The 23022-nt window shown below is 42.1% G+C and overlaps 1 protein-coding gene across 4 annotated transcripts in view; it reads left to right on the forward strand.

The window, feature by feature from the left end:
- pdcd6ip (programmed cell death 6 interacting protein) overlaps window positions 1-23022 on the forward strand; it is a 93788-nt gene that overhangs the window by 13924 nt on the left and 56842 nt on the right. For all 4 annotated transcript variants that reach the window (XM_073036251.1, XM_073036301.1, XM_073036358.1 and 1 more), the window contains exons 2-4: window positions 2535-2589; window positions 15671-15740; window positions 17290-17417. In XM_073036251.1, coding sequence (XP_072892352.1) covers window positions 2535-2589; window positions 15671-15740; window positions 17290-17417 — 253 coding nt within the window. The remainder of the gene's footprint in view (window positions 1-2534; window positions 2590-15670; window positions 15741-17289; window positions 17418-23022) is intronic.

Genomic DNA, 23022 nt, shown 5'->3' on the forward strand with positions numbered 1-23022 from the left:
AGGAGTCTGATGCCTGAAGGATTATAGCTGTTTCTGAACCTGGTGGTGTGGGACCTAAGGCTCCTGTACCATCCTGATGGTAGGAGTGAGAAGAGAGATGGCCTGGATGATGGGGGTCCTTGAATATTGATGTTGCTTTCTTGTGCATCGCTGCTTGTAGACATGCTCAGTTGTGGGGAGGGCTTTTCCTGTAATGGACGGGCTGTATCCACCACTTTTTGTAGGCTTTTCCAATCTTGCCAGTTGGTGTTCCCATAATTCAACCAGCCAGGATACTGCGCATCTGTGTCAGAGAATTACCGTAGATTCCGGACTACAGAGCGCACCTGATTAAAAGCCGCTGGCTCTAATTTTAGAAATAAAATCAATTTTTTAATTGTAAAGGCCGCACCGGATTTTAGGCCGCACCGGATTTTCGGCCGCAGGTGTCCCACGTTGTAATATGAGATATTTACACAGAAAGATATTACACGTGAGGATTTTTTAACTTTTAATTAAATCCATATGGTAACAAAAACAAATACATATTGCAAATGCTTTTTTTCGAACCGTGCCCGTAACGCGGCTACTTTTAAATATACGTTGCGTATACTTCTTTACTGAACAACATTCCAATATCTCCTAACGACTGGTAAAAAATATATATACTGCAGCCTACCAGGAAAAGTTATTGATCGCCTTTAACTTAAAAGCAGCGTTTCGCTCCGCCGCTCGACCCCCACCTTTCCGTTTATTCGCAAACGACGTTTTCCCACAAGACACCGCGAAACCGGGTGTGACGTCATAGCATCCCGCGATGTAGTACAGAAAACAAATATAGTTAAAACTCTTCTAACTTTAACTAGAAAATGAATTACTAAGCGAAAATATTATAAACTAAATAACTGCCATAAGGCAGCACAATGCTTCGAGTGTTTTCCATGTTGATGAGGGTGAGTACAAATGACTGATTTACAATAATTTAATTGTGAAAGTGCACTTGATTTATCGTACAATTTCATTGGACCTCTGTGAACTACTCATCTATTTTATTGGTCTACTGTTATGAGGCAAAATGTTTACGAGGCGGCATGAAAAAAATCATGTATTAGCCGCTCCGTTTTAAAGGCCGCAAAGTTCAAAGCTGTTCAAAATGTGGGAAAAAAGTAGCAGCTTAAAATCCGGAATCTACGGTAGATGACATGCCAAATCTGAGGATGAGAAAAAGGTGAGGGTTGTTTTGCTTCTCTCACTTTCTCATGCAAAATTTTTCAAACCATAATACCAAATGGGTGAGTTATTTATTTTTCTTCCATCTAATCCTTCTACAAATTACTTCATAAATAAGATCTTTGGATTAACATTTAATGAATTAATATGCTTATTTCATGGGAACAGAACGCCTGAAGCTGAGGTGCAAGTAGAGGTTTTCCGTGTTTCTTGATGAGTCATGGATATTTTCAAGAATAAATGCACAGGGATTGCTGAGCTTTTGAAGATCTACTTTATTTTAAATATTAGACCATAATACCATAAGGCATAGGTGCAGAATTAGACCATTCGGCCTATCAAGTCTGCACTGCCATGGTATCATGGCTAATTTATTATTCCTCTTAACCCCATTCTTCTGACTTCACTCCATAATCTTGGACACCCCGACTAATCAAGAACCTATCTTGAAGAGTCATGGCTGAAAGAAGATTACAGTTGGAAGCTTAACATCCAAGGATACACCTTGTATCGAAAGGACAAGCAAGTAGGCAAATGGAGTGGGGCTGTGATTAACCCATTTGTAAAAATACTACAGGTTAAACTGTTTGGTAGGAAAATTAAGATGTAGACTGATCGGTCACAGTCATTTCTGCTTGGGAGTGAAATATTTTTAAGTTGCTCGAATGTTGTGATCTGAAATAATTTTGGGCAAAATATTTGAGGCATGTTCAGTACTTTTAGAAGTGTTAAGTCCTGGTTTGAATTTTTGATTCAATAAACTTGAATCCATAATTAAGCTGTCACTTGAATGTAGTATTTTCTCAGAGATTAGTTGGGTCTTTAGAATCAGGTTTATTATCACTAACATATGTCAAAGTTTGTTGTTTTTCAGCAGCAGTGTGAGTCATAAAAATTAAGATAAATTATGAGAATTACTAAGTTAATTAATAAATTAACAAATAATGGTGGGGCGGGCTTTGCCAGTGATGGACAGAGCTGTCTCCACCAATTTTTGTCAGCTTCTCTGTTCTTGGGCATTGATGCTTCTATACCAGGCCATGTTGCAACCAGTCAGGATACTCTCCACTGCTCACCTCTAGAAGCTTGTCAAAGTTTTTGGTGACATGCTAAATCAGTGCAAACTTCTCAGAAAGTAGACGTGCTGTTGTAATGGTGCTTAGGTGCTGGTCCCAGGACAGATCCTCTAAAATACAGGATCCTATTACACTATTTTAAGGAGAGCAAGATAATTAGGATGGTAAGGTTCAACTTCAAACTACAAAAGAAAGCGGGTAATTGATAATGTAAAATGCTATTTTCTAACTGATTTGTCTTTTTTTCAGGTATTATGATCAACTGTGTTCCATTGAGCCCAAGTTTCCATTTGCAGAAAATCAGGTAATCAAATATCTATTTGTATTATAATATGTGTTAGATTGATCAAATTCTTTTTAGCCCTGTCCACCAACCCAGAAAGCCCATAGCCTTTGTCAAAGCTGGAGACTAACCACAACCTCAGCACAGATCACCAGCAGGCTTGATTGCCACGGCGTCTGACTGGTAAATGAAAGTTGATCTTGGCAAGCAATTAAAGTTCCCTAACTTCATCACATAATCGTCCCCAAGGCCTGACATGGTCATTCTGCCAGAAACCTTGAAGCAGGTGGTCACAGTAGAACTGACAGTTCCTTGGGAAGACCAGATTGAGGAGGCACTTGAATGTAAGAAAGCCAAATAACAGGAGTTAGTAGAGTAGTGCCAGAGACAGGGGTGGAGGGCATGATGTGAGCCTACAGAGGTGAGGTGTAGAGGTTTTGCTGGCTGTTCACTATGCAGAACTTACCCTCTACATGGAATGACAGGGGCCGCAAAGAGAAGAACTATCAGGGCAGTCAAAAAGAGACTGCTGAGCGAGCCTCAGGCTTTGGATCAAGAGATGTGACCCGTGGATCAATGCTGCTGGGACACAAGCCAGGGCCTGATCAACCTTGGCTGGGTTGTTTCAGTGAGAGTGATATGGAAAGGCCCAAAACACTTGATGACCCCAGGTTACATCGTTGATGATGTGTATCAGCACATCCTATGATGTATCATAGCATCATACATAAATAATTCAGTATTTATTGATAACTTGTTGTAGTGAACCATGCAGATGTTAAAGATCTTCCTTATTGAAGAAAAGGAGTTTTTGGTGACCTTGTCCAGCTGTCCTGAAACAATTTGGTTCAGATTTTAAGGTGGGGGGCAGGGAGAAGATCATCAACATGAAATTGACTGCAACTTCTGGTACATGTATAGTTAAAATAAGTTGTCTAGAAGTTATAAAGCAGAGTTTATTTTCCATATGCACAAACACATGTATGCACAGGTATAATGAAAAATTTTCTTACAGGAGAATTACAAGCACATAGAAGCAGAACTCACAAGAAAAATAGAACAGAATTTTATAAGAGGAAGCACGATTAGAACCAGTTTAATGCAAACTGATCGAAGTAGTGACCTCAGTGGGTGGGCAGCTGACAAATTCTGCAGCAGACTGCATTTTATTTTGGCACAAATGGATTTGGTGGAAGCTTTAGGGTGCAGAGGAGCTTTACAAGGATGCTGCCTGGATTTGATTGCCCGTCTTGTGAGGAAAGGTTGAGCAGGCTGGGTCTTTTTTCTTTGAAGTGAAAGAGGATGAGAGATGACTTGATAGAGGTGTATATGGTGATAAGAGACCTAAATCAATAGGATTGCCAGAGACTTTTTCCCCATGCCAGAAATGATAAGTGCAAGGGAGCATTATTTTAAGGCGTTTGGAAGAAAATTTAGGGGGATGTCAGAGGTAAGACTTTTCACAGTGTGGTGGGTATGTGGAACACCCTGCCAGGGGTGGTGGTAGTGGCAGATATATTAGGGGCATTTAAGTAATTTTTGGGGAGGCACATGAATGAAAGAAAAATGGAGGGCTGTGTGGGAGGAAAGGTGTTACAAGTTCGCCTCTCAGCAGTCAAGCCACAACAGGAAATACAAATAAAAGATACTTATTAAATTAAAGTTAAGGTAAAGGGAAAAAGGGTAATGTGTACTGTGGTAGTGCTGGCTACAGAAAGGGAAAGAGAGAGAGTGGGAGTAGCCTGTTTTTTAAGCAGTCCCTAGCAGGTGCCAGCAATGGAAGGGTAATTTCAGGTGTCCCAGGGAACTTGCAACACAGGCCAGGAAATGTACAGGATATGACACACCCATGCTTAAAAAGGTTGCTCTAGGGCAACCAAAAGCTACCCCAGTGGCAGGGATAGAAAGTAGAGGAGCAAGAGTTAGATATGGCCCTTGTGGCTAAAGGGATCAGGGGGTATGGAGAGAAAGCAGGTACAGGGTTCTGAGTTGGATCATACTGAATGGCAGTGCAGGTTCGAAGGGCCGAATGGCCTGCTCCTGCACCTATTTTCTATGTTTCTAAGAGGGATCTTTTGATTGGGCTTACTGACAATCTGACACCCCTGGCAGGACCTACAGTGCTGTGTTGCATCAGGCCACACACCAGCCCAGAAAAAAATGCCTAAACACGTGGTGAAGAGCTTTCCTAGTGCTTAAATGACCAGCAAGGCAATGATCATGAGCCAAACGCAATATGTCAGACCAGAACAACAATTTGATAAGCACTACTTTGTGATATGGTGCAACTCAAACTACCTGCGTCTCAATATCACCAAGACCAAGGAGATGGTGGTGGACTTTAGGAGATCTAGGCCTCATATGGAGCCAGTGATCATTAATGGAGAATGTGTGGAGCAGGTTAAGACCTACAAGTATCTGGGAGTACAGTTAGACGAGAAGCTAGACTGGACTGCCAACACAGATGCCTTGTGCAGGAAGGCACAGAGTCGACTGTACTTCCTAAGAAGGTTGGCGTCATTCAATGTCTGTAGTGAGATGCTGAAGATGTTCTATAGGTCAGTTGTGGAGAGCGCCCTCTTCTTTGTGGTGGCGTGTTGGGGAGGAAGCATTAAGAAGAGGGACGCCTCACGTCTTAATAAGCTGGTAAGGAAGGCGGGCTCTGTCGTGGGCAAAGTACTGGAGAGTTTAACATCAGTAGCTGAGCGAAGGGCGCTGAGTAGGCTACGGTCAATTATGGATAACTCTGAACATCCTCTACATAGCACCATCCAGAGACAGAGAAGCAGTTTCAGCGACAGGTTACTATCGATGCAATGCTCCTCGAATAGGATGAAGAGGTCAATACTCCCCAATGCCATTAGGCTTTACAATTCAACCGCCAGGACTTAAGAACTTTTTAAAAGCTATTATTAATGCTTTTTGAGATAGTGATTTAGATGCATATCATATTTTTTACTGAGTTAAGTATTGTATGTAATTAGTTTTGCTACAACAAGTGTATGGGACATTGGAAAAAAATGTTGAATTTCCCCATGGGGATGAATAAAGTATCTATCTATCTATCTATCTATCATCCTGAATGGACATTTTCGGAGGAATCCACTTTCTCATTAATACTCTATTGCTAATAAAATAGCCTAGGAGGCCTCTACAATTGCTTCCTCTGAGACCATCTCTTCACACAGGAGAAAGAGAAGAGTCTCTTTTCTGTTCAAGCACTAGCTGTTCATGAGGGGAAGGCACTTGGCCTAACCCTGTTAGATCTACATCACCTTTGGCCATAAAGGTATCTCAGAGGGCAGTATCAGATTGCCTTGCCTTTGCTTTTTTCTTTCTTAGACGTTGCCTGAGTAGCAACACAAACAGGAAAGGGACCTGGGAAAGTCATTTCAAGTTCATGTGGGCCCTCCTGCACCTCAGGATTAGAGATTACTTCTGGAGTAGGTAGCACTCGACCACCCACCAAATTGGTCCCTAGAATGAAAGACACTCCTTCAGCCAGGATCTGGGAACAGAGGGCAACACTAGAAACCAGACCCGATTAGAGACAAACGTTATGCAAAGGCATGGACAAAAACCCTGCACCAAACCATTTTACAAGTGTCTCTAAACCCAAAGCAGACTCAGAGAATGGTAAAACATCCTGGCGATCATCGACTGAAAAGCTCCTGTGTCCCTCCAAATCTTAATGGCTTGCCTGACTCAGCATCAGAGGCAACAGAAACTAAACCTTTCATCAAGAGGGAAGAAGAGTCAGCCAGCTCGTGTTTCTTCCTTGAAACATCACTATCAGGAGACAAAGAATTTGCTACAGTTTTCACAAAAGCTACAGGCTTCACAGATTTCTGCTTCTTATTAAGCAATCAGCAACTGGATGACAGGCTTCTTGCAATAGAAACACGCCTGGTCATCTGTGACATTCTCAGATGTAAAATCCTTAGCTAAGGGTGAGGCCGTGGGGGGGATACTAGTTTTAAAGATTCTGCCTGATAGGATAGGCCTTTCCTCCTGTACTTGGAGTATCATTTACTGCCAAAACTGACCTTGTGGGTTAAGGCATACTCATCTTCCAATATGACAGCTTGCTCAAGTGTTGATGCCTTCTTTTTTATTTAAATAAGCAGATTCAACTTCAGTCAACAGCTCTTAAATGCCTCTAGCAAGATGAGTTGACTAAGTTGTTCAGTAGTTTCTACTTGTTGACCTAAACACCACCAGTCAAACAGATTCTTTTTCTCTGGTAAACTCAATATATTTGCTGGTTAAGCTTACTACAGCTCCTGAAGCACTGCTGGTAAGCCTCAGGAATTGACTCAGAAGATTTCAAGATAGCTGCTTTGATCTCATCGTAACCTGAGCTCTTCTCAGTACTTAGGACAGAGTAGGCTCCCTGAGCATTTCCTTTCAAAACGCTCTGCAAAAGCAGAGGCTAGACATGTTTATGCATTTTGAAATGGTAGCCACCCATTGAAAATGAGAGAAATATTTCTCGACATTCTTCTCTGCAAATGGTGGAACTAACTTAATATGGCTACATCAAATGCAGAAGGATCAGACTCACGTCTTAAACTAATTCCTTAAGGAAACACTCTTGCTGTAAATGCAGTTGGGTTCCCTTAACAATCGTTCCTTCTGCCTTTCCTCTAACTGCTTCACTTGCAGCGCCATCACCTTTAGACTCAACTCAATGGCAGCCTCTGACAAAGGAGAGGTTTGGGCACTAAGGGGGATTGAACTAACCTCTAGAACCCCAGTGTCTATCAACACTTCTCTGACAACCTATTTTATGCTCCCTTTTAACTGTTTGAGTGCTGGTAAACTCAATATTGTAATGAGAAGCCAGTTGCAAAAGTTGATACTTTGTAAGCGGTTCAAGAAGCTCCTCAGAAGGTTCTTTAATGAATACTACAAGAGATACCATATTTACTGACGAAGGGTCTCGGCCCGAAACGTCGACATCGCTTCTCCCTATAGATGCTGCCTGGCCTGCTGTGTTCCACCAGCCTTTTGTGTGTGTTGCTGTTTGAATTTCCAGCATCTGCAGATTTCCTCGTGTTTACCATATTTAAAAAGCTTTCCTACACTACACTACTGACAAAGTACAGAGGTCAGCACAAACATACTAATGGGTCATTTAGTACAAAGCAACACTAACAGAGTCTGTATACACACACAAGAGGGCCCAGTTATACCAGAAGGCAACAATTATATCAGTGCCTAAGCACTGGTGAGCTGCCTTAATGACTGTCGCCCGGTAGCACTCACATCTACAATGATGAAATGCTTTGAGAGGTTAATCATGACTAGACTGAACTCCTGCCTCAGCAAGGACCTGGAACCATTGAAATTTGCCTGTCGCCACAGTAGGTCAATGGCAGAAGCAATCTCAATGACCCTTCACATGGCTTAGACCACCTGGACAACACAAACACCTATGCCTGGACTATAGCTCAGCATTTAATAAAACCATTCCCACAATCCTGATTGAGAAGTTACAGAACCTGGGCCTCAGTACCTCCCTCTGCAATTAAATCCTCGACTTCCTAACCGGAAAACCATAGTCTGGGTGGATTGGTGATAACATTTCCTCCTTGCTGACGATCAAATCTGGCGCACCTCAGGGGTGTGTGTTTAGCCCACTGCTCTACTCCCTATATACACATGACTGTGTGGCTAGGCATAACTCAAGTACCATCTATAAATTTGCTGATGATACAACTATTGTTGGTAGAATCTCAGGTGGTGACAAGAGGGTGTACAGAAGTGAGATATGTGGAGTGGTGTTGCAGCAACAACTTTCCATTCAATGTCAGTAAGATGAAAGAGTTGATTGTGGACTTCAGGAAGGGTAAGACTAAGGAACACATACCAATCCTCATGGAGGGATCAGAAGTGGAGAGAATGAGCAGTTTCAAGTTTCTGGGTGTTAAGATCTGAGGACCTAATGTGGTCCCAACATATTGATGCAGTTATAAAGAAGGCAAGACAGTGACTATATTTCATTTAGGAGTTTGAAGAGATTTGGTTTGTCAACAAATAACACTCAAAAACTTCTATAGATGTACTGTAGAGAACATTCTGAGAGGCTACATCATTGTCTGATATTGGGAGGGGTGGGGTGCTATTGTACAAGACCAAAAGAAGCTGCAGGAGGTTGTAAGTTTTTTCAGCTCCATCTTGGGTATTAGCCTACAAAGTACCCAGGACATCTTCAAGGAGTGGTGTCTCAGAAAGGCAGTGTCCATTATTAAGGACCTCCAGCACTCAGGGCATACCCTTTTCTCACTGTTACCATCAGGTAGGAGGTACAGACACCTAAAGGCACACACTCAGCGATTCAGGAACAGCTTCTTCCCCTCTACCGTCCGATTCCTAAATAGACATTGAACCCTTGAACACTACCTCACCTTTTTAATATATGTTTCTGTTTTTGCACGATTTTTAACCTATTCAATATACATAAACTGTAATTGATTTACTTATTATTTTTTCTTCTATATTATCTATTACATTGAACTGCTGGTGCTGAATTTCACAACAAATGCCGATGATGATAATTCTGATGCAGAACACAGCTACTGACACACACAATGTGGCAAATTTTGTTCTCTACAAAATAGCCATTAAGGCCACAATTACAAAAATAGAACTAGATATTACCCTCAACTACCAAAATAATACAGAATAGATTACTCACCTCAGACAAGTATCACAATTCTCTAATGGAGCCTACCAGTCATCCTAATTATCAAAACTCAGGGTACTGGTATACAAATAATTTCAAAGGTAGACCTTCACATAGAAACTGATCATGGGCCCACCACAGAAGTGCCTAAAACTTAACTCACCTAACTTAAATAATTCACTGATGCTCTCACTCTCATTCCCCCACCCCCACACTGCAAAGTGAGTATGGCATTGATTGCTATTCCAAACAATACACAATAAGTGCAGATCTAAACAAAGATACAAATGAACTGCATTTTCCACCACTCCCCTATACCTGCCTAGCCTTTGCTCTATCCTTCCCAGCTTCTGAGGTGACTTTAAAAGCAAATCTTCAGGAAGCATAGGCCATCATGTAGTACTGGAAGATTTACCCCACCAGAGAACAAGTCTCTACCCAGGATAACCTCAAACTTTAAAGGCAAAATAATAAAGGAGTGAACTGCAGGAAAACCGATTACTCGGTCCAGCTGGAACACTCCCTTATCTCACTGGGGTACTTGTGCACTAGTTACAGCACTCAAACAACAGTAATCAGCCAGCAGCAGTTGTACTGAAAAGGAGATAAATGGCAAAGCAACAGCACACCACAGATCAAAGTAACTGACAAACAAAAGGCCTGTGCACTTAAATCTAGGGGCAAACACAATTTAGGCCTGTCCTTTCAAAATAAAAAAAATTAGACGAGCCCCCATTATGTTACGACCTCGGCTCTCAGGAAGTAACACAAAGGAGTCAGGCCACAACGGGAAGTAAAAACAAAAGATATTTAGTTAATTAAAGTTAAGGTAAAGTGAAAAAGGGCGATGTGTAGTGTGGTAATGCTGGCTGCGGAAAGGGAAAGAGAGAGAGTGGAAGTGGCCGCGTTTTTAAGCAGTCCCCAACAGGTGCTGGCAATGGAAGGGTAATTGCAGGTGTCCCAGGGAACTGCAGCACAGGTTAAAGAGGAAACACAGGCCAGGAAATGTACAGGACATTACAGAAGGGTTATATTGATCTTAGAATAGGTTAAAAGGTCAGTACAACGTCGTGGGCAGAAAGGCCCGTACAGTGCTGTTCTGTTCTTTGCTCTATGTATATTTGCTACTTGCTAATATGAAGGCAATTAGTAACCCATTTGTAATCCTGATAAAACCAGAAGATCTCTTTTCAATTACCTCAACAGATAATTTGAATTGGAATGAGAATCTGGTTTATTATCACCGGTTTGTGACGTGAAATTTGTTAACTTAGCAGCGGCAGTTCAATGCTATACATAATCTAGCAGAGAAAAAATAATAATAAATAAGAAAAGATAATAATAAATAAACAAGTACATCAATTACATATATTGAATAGATTAAAAAACAAATACTGTATATTTTTTAAAAAGTGAGGTAGTGTCCAAAGATTTAATGTTCCTGCAGGATGGCAATGCATTGATAGTTGTTACTGCAATGATCCGTCACCTACTTTAAGCACTCAGAGTCACTAGCATAGCTTGCTAACTTGGGGATGATGACTCTGTTATGACCCATTTGAGAACATTGCACTAAATCATGACCTCAATTGATATAACCATTAGAATCGACTGGGTGATAGTTTGGGAGTGTGGGACTAACAGTGGATAGTTGTGAAGTGGGAGATATTTTGGGGCAACATTTGGTGATGGAGGGGAAAACTGTTAGAGGTGATGGTGATTTTGTTTATCCTGTCTCCAGGGAAGCTGTACACTCAGTGGCTACTTTATTACGTATACCTGTACACCTGCTTGTTAATGCCAATATCTCATCAGTCAATCATGTGACAGCAATTCCATGCATAAAAGCATGCAGACATGATCAAGAGGCTCAGTTGTTGTTCAGACCAAACATCAGCATGGGGAAGAAATGTGGTCGAAGCAACTTTGACCGTGGAATAATTGTTGGTGCCAGATGGGGGCTAGTTTGTGTAAATCAGAAACTGCTGATCTGGGATTCTCTAGAGTTTACAGAGAATGGTGCGAAAACCAAAAAGAAACATCCAGTGAGTGAAAGTTCTGTGGGCGAAGACACTTTGTTAATGCGAGAGGTTCGAGGAGAAATGGCAGACTGGTTCAATCTGACAGGAAGGGGACAATTACCTAAATAGCCATGTGTTACAACATATTGAAATTTGAAGTCGGTGGGCAGACCTGTGAGCAAACACGAGGAAATCTGCAGATGCTGGAAATTCAAACAACACACACAAAATGCTGGTGGAACACAGCAGGCCAGGCAGCATTTATAGGGAGAAGCACTGTTGACATTTTGTGCCAAGATCCTTCGTCAGGACTAACTGAAAGGAAAGATAGTAAGAGATTTGAAAGTAGTGGGGGGAGGGGGAAATGCTAAATGATAGGAGAAGACCGGAGGGGGTGGGATGAAGCTAAGAGCTGGAAAGGTGATTAGTGAAAGTGATACAGAGCTGGGGAAGGGAAAGGATCATGGGACAGGAGGCCTCAGGAGAAAGAAAGGGGGAGGGGGGAAGCACCAGAGGGAGATGGAGTACAGGCAAACAACTAAATATGTCAGGGATGGGGTAAGAAGGGGAGGAGGGGCATTAACGGAAGTTAGAGAAGTCAATGTTCATGCCATCAGGTTGGAGGCTACCCAGCCGGTATATAAGGTGTTGTTCCTCCAACCTGAGTTTGGATTCATTTTGACAGTAGAGGAGGCCATGGATAGACATATCAGAATGGGAATGGGACGTAGAATTAAAATGTGTGGCCACTGGGAGATCCTGCTTTCTCTGGCGGACAGAGCGTAGGTGTTCAGCGAAACGGTCTCCCAGTCTGCGTCGGGTCTCACCAATATATAAAAGGTCACACCGGGAGCACCAGACGCAGTATACCACACCAGCCGACTCACAGGTGAAATGTTGCCTCACCTGGAGGGACTGTCTGGGGCCCTGAATGGTGGTGAGGGAGGAAGTGTAAGGGCAGGTGTAGCACTTGTTCCTTGTCACATCTTTCCCTTCACCCCCCTTTCTGCTTTCCGCAGGAATCACTCCCTACGCGACTCCCTTGTCCACTCATCCCCCCATCCCTTCCCACCAGTTTCCCTTCTGGCACTTATCCTTGTAAGCGGAACAAGTGCTACACCTGACCTTACACTTCCTCCCTCACCACCATTCAGGGCCCCAGAGAGTCCTTCCAGGTGAGGCAACACTTCACCTGTGAGTCAGCTGGTGTGGTATACTGCGTCCGGTGCTCCCGGTGTGGCCTTTTATATATTGGTGAGACCCAACGCCGACTGGGAGACCGTTTCGCTGAACACCTACGCTCGGTCCGCCAGAAAAAGCAGGATCTCCCAGTGGCCACACATTTTAATTCCATGTCCCATTCCCATTCGGATATGTCTGTCCATGGCCTCCTCTACTGTCAAAATGAATCCAAACTCAGGTTGGAGGAACAACACCTTATATACCGGCTGGGTAGCCTCCAACCTGATGGCATGAACATTGACTTCTCTAACTTCCGTTAATGCCCCTCCTCCCCTCCTCCCCTTCTTACCCCATCCCTGACATATTTAGTTGTTTGCCTGTTCTCCATCTCCCTCTGGTGCTTCCCCCCCCCCCCACCCCCCCTTTTCGCCTGAGGCCTCTCGTCCCATGATCCTTTCCCTTCTCCAGCTCTGTATCACTTTCGCCAATCACCTTTCTGGCTCTCAGCATCACCCCACCCCCTCCGGTCTTCTCCTATCATTTCATATTTCCCCCTCCCCCTCCTACTTTCAAATCTCTTACTATCTTTCATTTTAGTTAGTCATTACGAAGGGTCTCGGCCCGAAACGTCAACAGTGCTTCCTCCCTATAGATGCTGCCTGGCCTGCTGTGTTCCACCAGCATTTTGTGTGTGTTGTTCGGGCTAACCTGTGAACCTGCTTACACATTGCAACTGTGGCAGCAGATGACCACGAACATAAACTCAGTTGCACAGAAGCTATCGCTGAATGCTGAATGTATGTCTCCTCCTCTTGTAACTGAAATGGCTCCATTCTGTTTCCCTGGGGTTTTGATTTAAGTGTGTCATTTTTTTAAAAATTGCAATCCATTATTTGCATATGCCTATGGGGCAAGCTTATTTACAATGTCGGAAGCAGCTGTTTCAATCTGCAGTGACTGTGCAAACACAACCATTGTCTTCCCATCAGTCCCAGTTAACTGTTGCTTTCCCAAAAGGAGGAAATGTCTACGTGCATGAAATCACATTTTGTGGCTCCATTAACCAAGAGGCACGAAACCAAATACCGTAGATTCCGGATTATAAGCCGCTACTTTTTTCCCACATTTTGAACAGCTTTGAACTCTGCGGCCTTTAATCCAGAGCGGCTAATACATGGTTTTTTTTCATGCCGCCTCGTAAACATTTTGCCTCGTAACAGTAGACCAATAAAATTGATGAGTAGTTCACAGAGGTCCAATGAAATTGTACGATAAATCAAGCGCACTTTCACAATTAAATTATTGTAAATCAGTCATTTGTACTCACCCTCATCAACATGGAAAACACTCGAAGAAAAGCAAGACCCGAGCGCGTCAGACCCGAGCGCATCAGACCCGATTAGACCCGATCGCGTTACGCAAGCGCGTCAGACCCGATTAGACCCGAGCGCATCAGACCCGATTAGACCCGATCGCGTTACGCGAGCGCGTCAGACCCGAGCGCATCAGACCCGATTAGACCCGATCGCGTTACGCGAGCGCGTCAGACCCGAGCGCATCAGACCCGATTAGACCCGATCGCGTTACGCGAGCGCGTCAGACCCCAGCGAAAACGCTGCTTTTAAGTTAAAGGCGATCAATAACTTTTCCTGGTAGGCTGCAGTATATATATTTTTACCAGTCGCTAGGAGATATTGGAATGTTGTTCATGCTGTTCAGTAAAAAAGTATATGCAACGTAATTTGTGTTACCGATACGTATGTATATTTAAAAGTGGCGGTGCGGCCTAAAATCCGGTGCGGCACGGCCTAAAATCCGGTGCGGCCTTTACAATTAAAAAATTGATTTTATTTCTAAAATTAGAGCCAGCGGCTTTTAATCAGGTGCGCTCTGTAGCCCGGAATCTACGGCAGCTGATTGTCTTTTGTATCACTCCAGATGTTTCTTCTTGTGATTGATATTGGTATTTGAGCACAGAACTTATTCTCCAGTTCATTGATAATATCACCAGCTCCATGTCTAATATAGAACATTACAGTACAGCGCAGGCCCTCGGGCCCACATTGTTGTGCAGATATTTTAACCTACTCTATGATCAATCTATTGCTTTCCTTCCAAATAGCTCTCCATTTTTTCATGTGCCCCTCTAAGAATTTCTTAAAAGTCCCTAATGTATCTGCCTCTGACAGCGCGTTCCAGATACCCACCACTCTATTTAGATCAAACTTACCTGTGGCATCCGCCTTATACTTTCATCCAATCACCTTAAAGTTATGTTAGCTATTTCAGCCCTGGCTATCCACTTGATCTATGCCTCTTAGCATCTTTTGCACCTCTGTCAAATTCAAGTTTAATTTTCATTCGACTATACGTGAATCCTCCAAGAGGACCACAGCCTTGTTGTAGAATTTGGAGGCTTGCGTACCTCAATGAGCCGAGCCAGAGAGCTATGTAGGCTGGATTCAGGGCCTTGTGCTTTGATTCTTGGTAGGATCACCTTTGCCAAGCAGGCCGAAGGGTAGAGGCCAGACTGAGAGTGCTGCACTGGTCCTCCAGGTTTGGTGTTCAGCTCAGGGCTAACAACCCTGACTGGTAAAAAAAAATTGCTATGGAAACAGCACTGGAGCCCTTCTATATCTTTGTGTGATGGTATGACAGAGATGGAGGACCTTCATTGCTGCCACAAGTGCAATCGGTGTAATGGTCAGAAGTAAGCAATCTATGAATACAGCCACCTTTCATCCTCCTTTGCACCCAAGAGCTAAACCCTAGCTCACTCAACCTATCCTCCTAAGACATCCTCTCTAATCTAGAGCATCCTGGTAAATCTCCCCTGCATCTTCTGCATCTTCTCTGAAGCTTCCACCTACTGTAAATGCTATAGAGTTTCCATTGTAGTTTGCATCAATCACTGAGACAAATTCTGCGGTAATACAGAATAAAAAGAATAAAAACGATGTTGAACATTATGACGCAGAAATGCTGGAAATAAGTTTGCAGCATTGATGGAGCATTTCAGTTAAATAGCTGTACACACGTTTAATGAAAATAACTGGATACTGGTTCTCTCAACCTATGCTACCTCATCTGCTTCACATTTCCAGCATTTGTTCTGTTTGAAAAATATCTACTTTATGAATGCAATGAAAGTTTTTACATTTTTATTTGTATTGCACAAGAAACATAGCAATTTATGACTTTCTTTTTATAGCTTTGTTTAACTTTCACCTGGAAAGATGCTTTTGATAAAGGATCTCTGTTTGGAGGATCTGTTAAACTTGGTAAGTCCTATTTTTTTAATTGTGATATTACCCAGGCTTTAATATAACTTTTTAACCCTTTTTTATTACTCTTCAATTACATTATGTTCAATCTATCATTGAACTGTCAGCAGAAATTTTGCACTTTATTTCCATGAACTTCCATGAAATCCATTTATTTCTATCATAACAGGAATTATTATGTACATCCCATCAGTCTGTTGATTAAAATTAATAGTACACAGGACATAATGCAAGCCACAGCAATACGATATGGAGAGCAAGCTGATGCCCATGTAGCAAGCTCCCCCTCTCCACATACCTGATGAATGGAAAGGAAGGGCAAAGATACAGTTTGGCACCACTGGTGTTGCAGGAGTTGCCTTTCAGCATTGACCCAATGTAGGACTGCCTTAAGGACTCCAGCTCCAGATTTTTCCTGGAGTTTGATCCATGAGTGGGTATAGCCATAAGCCAGTGGAGGTTTGAGATCAGAGTTTTCCTTCTTGGTGAGCTGCCAGCCATGGCTGATGAGCCTCATCTGTCCGAAGTGACTGGTTTTAAGGTGCCAGTAACCCACCTTTGCCCCTTCTCCTGTCAGTAGAAATGGTTCTTTTGGGCTTATTAGCCAAGCCATTTGTGAAGGCCAAGAGCTGGACATGGTTGTCAAAAGCTATTTGAGACACACTCCATTGGGAGCATTTAATAGGTAGTGGAAGCTTATCCCCACTACTACTCCTGGCTATAACAACCTCAAGGAATGCAAAATTAATAGTATGTAAACTTACAATATTCACTACTTTAAGGTTGATGCTCACATGTTTAGCCAGCAGTGGTAATCCCGCCAAGGACTGCCTTAAGGACTCCAGCTCCAGATTTTTCCTGGGGTTTGATCCATGAGTGGGTATAGCCATAAGCCATAATTATGTGTGTGGCAGTATCTTCTTTAGTGGGGCTAATTTCTTCTGGCGTACCTGGGTAATGAAATTTAACTGCTGAATTGTTTGCCTGTATTTCAAAGGAATTTAGAGTCAATAAAAATGGATAGTAGGGAGTATGGTTCATGATTAACATATGTCTGTGATTTTTTTTAAAAACCCACATAATTTTACAAATATGGCATATTCTTCAGACTCAAGTTTATTTATCACACTATTATCAAAACATACGGTGAAATGCATTGTTCACATTAATAACCAACACAACCTAGGGATGTGTGAGGGCAGCCCAGAAGTAAGGCCACACGTTCTGGCGCCAACAGAACATGCCCTCTATAATTGGCAGAACAACACAGAACACAAGAACCAACAAAATAATAGCAGCAAAAGCAAGCCCCATTCCTCCCTCTTACCCACCTACCCATATAACACTTAACTGAAAGCCTTTGTAATAGCACTCTGGTTGTATCCCTGCTACCCGATTTTCATGTACCCCTTTATTTAAATGGAAAAAGATTGTCACATAGCCTAGCATACATTATTCCAGCAGCTGTAAAAGGCAAGAAGATAAGAGATCATTATTTTGAAGATATTAACTACTGCTTTCTCATATTTCTTGCATTTGGTTCCAGCCCTTGCAAGTTTGGGATATGAAAAGAGTTGTGTTTTGTTCAATATTGGTGCCTTAGCCAGCCAAATTGCATCAGAACAGAATCTGGAGAATGATGAAGGGCTCAAATCAGCAGCTAAGTATTATCAGGTAAGCAGTCTTTTGGACTTAATCTGCAACATTGATTTTGTTCTTGCATCAGTTTTTCTTTTATTGTTTCAATAACGCCCGACGTCTGCAGCTGATCATGAATCTGCTGGAGGCTGGAGAATACAGACTGTCTTGGGTTAGAGGAATATGTATGTGCACAGATGGAAAGGAGGAATGGGGAACTTGTTTTGTTGTTTATAAGACCATAAGATGTAGGTGCAGAATTAGGCCATTTGGCCCATCAAGTCTGCTGCACCATTTCATCATGGCTAATCTAATTTTCCTCTCTGCCCCAATCTCCTGCCTTGTCCCCGTATCCCTTCATGCCCTGGCCAATGAAGAATCTATCAATCTCTGCCTTAATTATACATAAAGATTTGGCCTCTGCTGCTGGTTAAGGCAGAGAATTCCACAGATTCACCACTTTCTGGCTAAAGAAATTCCTCCTCATCTCTGTTCTAAAAGGACACCCCTCTATTCTGAGGCTGTGTCCTCTGGTCTAAGATTCTCCCACCATAGGAAATATCCCCTTCACATCCACTCTTTCAAGGCCTTTCACCATTTGATAGGTTTTAATGAGGTCAGCCCTCATCCATCTGAATTCCAGTGAATACAGACCCAGAGCCATCAGATGCTCTTCAATCCTGGAATCATTTTAGTGAACCTCCTTTAAACTTTCCCGTTTCAGCATATCCTTTCTAAGGTAAGGCACCCAAACCTGCTCACAATACTCCAAGTGAGGCCTCATCAGTGCTTTATAAGGTGTCAACATTATTTCCTTTCTTTTATATTCTTATTCCCTTCAGGGAATCCTGCATGAGGACTTCCTACTCCCTTTGCGTCTCAGATTTTTGTACTTTCTCTTCATTTAGAAAATAGTCAACCCTTTCATTTCTTCTACCAAAGTGTATGACCATACACACTTCCTGGCACTGTATTGTATCTGCCATTTCTTTGCCCATTGTCCTAATCTTTCTAAGTCCCTCTTTAGCCTCGCTACTTCTTCAAAACTACCTGCCCCTCAACCTATCTTCATGTTGCCTGCAAACTTTGCAACAAGACCATCAATTTCATCATCCAAATCATTGACATAAGACGAAAAGAGAATCGATCCCAACACAGACCTGTGTGGAACACCAGTAGTCACTGTCAGCTAGCCAGAAAAGGTTCCCTTTATTCCCACCCTTTGCCTGCTGTTAATCAGCCACTGTTTTATCCATGCTAGAATCATCCCTGTAACACCATGGGCTTGTAGCTTGTTAAGCAGCCTTGTGTGGCATCTTGTCAAAGGCCTTCTGAAAATCCAAGTACACAACATCAACCATTTCTCCTTTGTCTATCCTGTTTGTTACTTCTTCAAAGAGTTCCAAGAGATTTGTCAGGAAAGCTGTTCCCTTGAGGAAACCATGCTGACTATGGCCTATTTTGTCATGTGCTACCAAGTACCCTGAGACCTCATTGTTTAATAGTCAACTCCAACAGTTTCCCAACAACTGAGGTCAGACTAACTGGCTTATAGTTTCCTTTCTTCTGCCTCCAAGATCTCTTCAGCCACCTCTTTTAGAACTCTTGGGAGTTCCCATCTGGTCCAGGTGATTTATCTACCTTCAGACCTTTCAGTGTCCCAAGAGACTTCTCTCTAGTTATGGTAACTTCACACACTTCATGTTCCCTGGCTCCTGGAACTTCTACCGTACTGCTACTGTTTTCCACAGTGAAGACTAATGTACAGTCGCCGTTTTGGGCCTAAACTTTTTATCAGGAGACCTGAAGAATGGCCTTGGCTCGAAACATTGACTGTTCACACTTTTCTATAGATGCTGCCTGATCTGCTGAGTTCCTCCAGCATTTTGTGTGTGTTGCCTTGTTTTGCTGTTGCTGTTTTGTTTCTTGCTGAGATCTGTGTTGTTCTGCTGAGCATACTGCACCAAAATGTGTAGTGACACTTGTGGACTGCCCCCAGAATATCCTTAGATGTTTTGGTTGGTAACGCAATCAACACATTTACCTGTATGTTTCAATGTATTATATGATAAATAAACTTGAATTGAACTTGTCCCAAGTTGCTTTCCAAAAAGTCTTCCTCCTCCTGTGTGATTTTCATCTGCATTCCTAATGCTTTTATCCCTTTTATGCTACCTTATCTTTATTGTCTCATTTGATATTGTCTCCATCTTGATTTTCTCAAATTTGAAGTGATTCCAGATTTAAGTTATCAGATTTTTGGATTTTATTCTGAGGGTTCTTGGCATATTTGCTTGTGCTGATGATACGTGCTATCCAATTAGTCCCACTTTTTCCTCTTAGCAAATTTTCTTCTTTCATATATTTCAGCCTGTCGCCCTTTGAAAATGATTGTTGAATCACATTCTACCATTCTTAAGGATGCAAAGGTTTGATTTTAAAACAGGAGTTCCCAACCTGGGGTCCACAGAGCCCTTGCTCAGTGGTACTGGTCCATGGCATAAAAAAGATTGGGGATCCCTGTTTTAAAGCATTCGGCTAAGCAACTTAATTTAACAGAAGCTGTCAAAGTTGTGACGTATTCAGAAAATTCTGAATGGTGGAAACAAAAATTGCCAGAAACTATTAGTCAAGTCAAGTCACTTTTATTGTCATTTCGACCATAACTGCTGGTACAGTACATAGTAAAAATGAGACAACGTTATAATTACAAAAAGATTCAAAATTCAAGCTTATATGATGGTACCAAAACATACAGTGAAATACATTGTTTGCGTTACCTAGGATGTGCAGAGGACAGCCCAGAAGTATCGCTGCACATTCCGCCGCCAACATAGCATGTTCACAATGCAGAACAACACTGAACACAACAAAACACAACACAACAAAACAGCAACAGCTGTTTCCCTTTCCTATCCACCCATATACAGTCCTCTCACCCCAAGACAATTGGCCTTCGACTAAAGTCAAAGACTTGAACTACTTTGCAGATAGGCAGACTCCATCAAAATTAATGCAGAGTTCAAAGTTAATTTATTATCATAGTACATATATGTCATCATATACTACTCTAAGATTAATTTTCTCGTGGATATTCACAGTAAATACAAAGACACACAATGGAATCAATGAAAAACTGCACACAACAACTACGGGCAAATGAACAATGTGCAAAAGACAACAGACTCTGAAAATATATCAGTAGAATAATTATAATAAATAATAAATAAATATCTAAAATGAGTGTAGATATCAAGTGTATCTTCCCTTTCCAGGCGTGCAGTTAAATGAATGTAAGTTCTATGTCCACTTTTTTGTGTCATCTTTATTTTCCATTGTCTTCAGAAAGGTTGAATGCCCCTTCTCCTGGTGTCCATATTTGCCTCGGTTTTCGGGTGGCATGGTAGCAAAGTGGTTTGCAGAATACCATTTTAGTGCCAGTGACCTAGGTTCAGTTCCCTCCGCTGTCTGTAAAGAGTTTGTGCGTTTTCCGGGTAGGTTTTCTCCATGTGCTCCGGTTTACTCCCACAGTCCAAAGACATACAGGTTGGTAGGTTAATTGGTCATTGTAAATTGTCCCACGATTAGGCTAGGGTTAAATTGGGAGATTGCTGGGTGGTAAGGCTCGAAGGGCCGAAAGGACCTATTCTGCTCTGTATTTCACTAAATAAATGAATAAATATTCGTAGATTTGAGTCAACCAATTAGATAGCACTTATTCAAGTAATGCAAAACCAGAGAAGCTTCTAGAGATTTCCGGAATGATACAAAGAGTTGTAACATCTAGGGGACACACTGAACAGCAACATATACATACTGTGGCCACTAGGAAATGTACTACACAGTTACACGTATTTAAGAAGTTAATTAAAAATAATAGCAGGCATAATTGTTGAGCTGCAAAGAAAAATTACAATTAAACAGCCTGATCCACCAATACCAATTCCGTAATCAGATCTCAGTTCATTTTTACCAGATGTGTAGGACATACCAGTGTGTAAAGATATGGCAAATATCTCTGCCTTTCATCTTATTCACGAGAACATTAGATCGCTGCCTTATTATCTCAGTGCTATTCTACAACACTATACATTCTTTGCCTGCTTCTATCTTTTATAGATATTTACCCACATGTTTCAGAATTTATCTCTGGGATTTGTCAGTGTTGGGGGAGGGGCTACACATCTATTGAGTCTCATTACTGCGATCCCAGCATTTTTCTGTGTCTGGTTATGATTTATACTATCTCTTGTTGCTGATGTGTAACCTTTCAATGGCAGAACAGTCTTGAGTCATAGAACACACTGAAACAGGCCCTTCTGTTCATCTAGTCTATTATTCCACAAAGTGAATGGCTCTTTTCCATGTTCCTTGTCTGTTCTGCAGGTTAGGAGTTGCAAGCACAACTGACGATTAAAATTTGTGCAGTACACTGAAGCTGTATTTTATAGAAACATAGAAAACCTACAGCACAATACAGGCTCTTCGGCCCACAAAGTTGTGCTGAACATGTCCCTGCTTTAGAAATTACTAGGTTTACCCCATAGCCCTCTATTTTTCTAAGCTCCATGTACCTATCCAGGAGTCTCTTAAAAGACCCTATCATATCCGCCTCTACCACTGTCGCCGGCAGCCCATTCCACGCACTCACCACTCTCTGCATAAAAAATTTACCCCTGACATCTCCTCTGTATCTACTTCCAAGCACCTTAAAACTGTGCCCTCTCGTGTTAGCCATTTCAGCTCTGGGAAAAAGCCTCTGACTATCTGCACGATCAATACCTCTCATCATCTTGTACACCTCTATCAGGCCACCTGTCATCCTCCGTCGCTCCAAGGAGAAAAGGCCAAGTTCACGCAACCTATTCTCATAAAGCATGCTCCCCAATCCAGGCAACATCCATTATTTTTGCTGGAGTTTAGTAGATTTGCAGCTTATTGGATTGCATTTAACCATATGTATACCACAGGTGTTACACTGGTTCCTAACTCAACTGATTACATGACATAGGTTGGTTAAGATTTTGGAGGAATAACAAAATACAAACTCAGATTAAGCTTTGACTCCTCGAAACTGGTCTCTTAATTAAATCAGGATTGACCTTAAGTGTATTTATTCAGTTGTTTGTCAAGTGCAGTTGAGTTGCCATCGAATCATGGCAACACTATGGATAGTGTAGTTGTCCATTGGGTTTTCATGGCACGATACAGAAGTAGATTACCAGGCTTTTGTTCCACGCAGGTACTGCTGCTACCCAGCTGGATTCGAACTCAGGACCATCTACCTCGCAGTCCAGTGCTGATGCCACTACACCATCGGCTCGCCCAATCCTTATATATTATTTAATAACAATCTTTCAGTCTGACTTTTGAAAATTTCACAAGCTGCAAGGTTTTAGAGTCATAGAGTCATAGAAAAGTACACCTCAGAATCAGGGCTTTTGGCCCATCTAGTCCATGCTGAACTATTTAAACTGCCTACTCCTATCGATCTATGCTGGGACAATGGCCCTCCTTACTCCTGCCATCCATGTACTTATCCAAACTTCTCTTCAATGTTGAAATTGAGCTTGTATCTACCACTTGTGCTGGCAGCTCATTCACACACTCTCACCACCCTCTGAGTGAAGAAGTTTCCCCT

This window comes from Hemitrygon akajei, chromosome 1 (assembly GCF_048418815.1).
Source record: "Hemitrygon akajei chromosome 1, sHemAka1.3, whole genome shotgun sequence".
NCBI lineage: Eukaryota > Metazoa > Chordata > Chondrichthyes > Myliobatiformes > Dasyatidae > Hemitrygon > Hemitrygon akajei.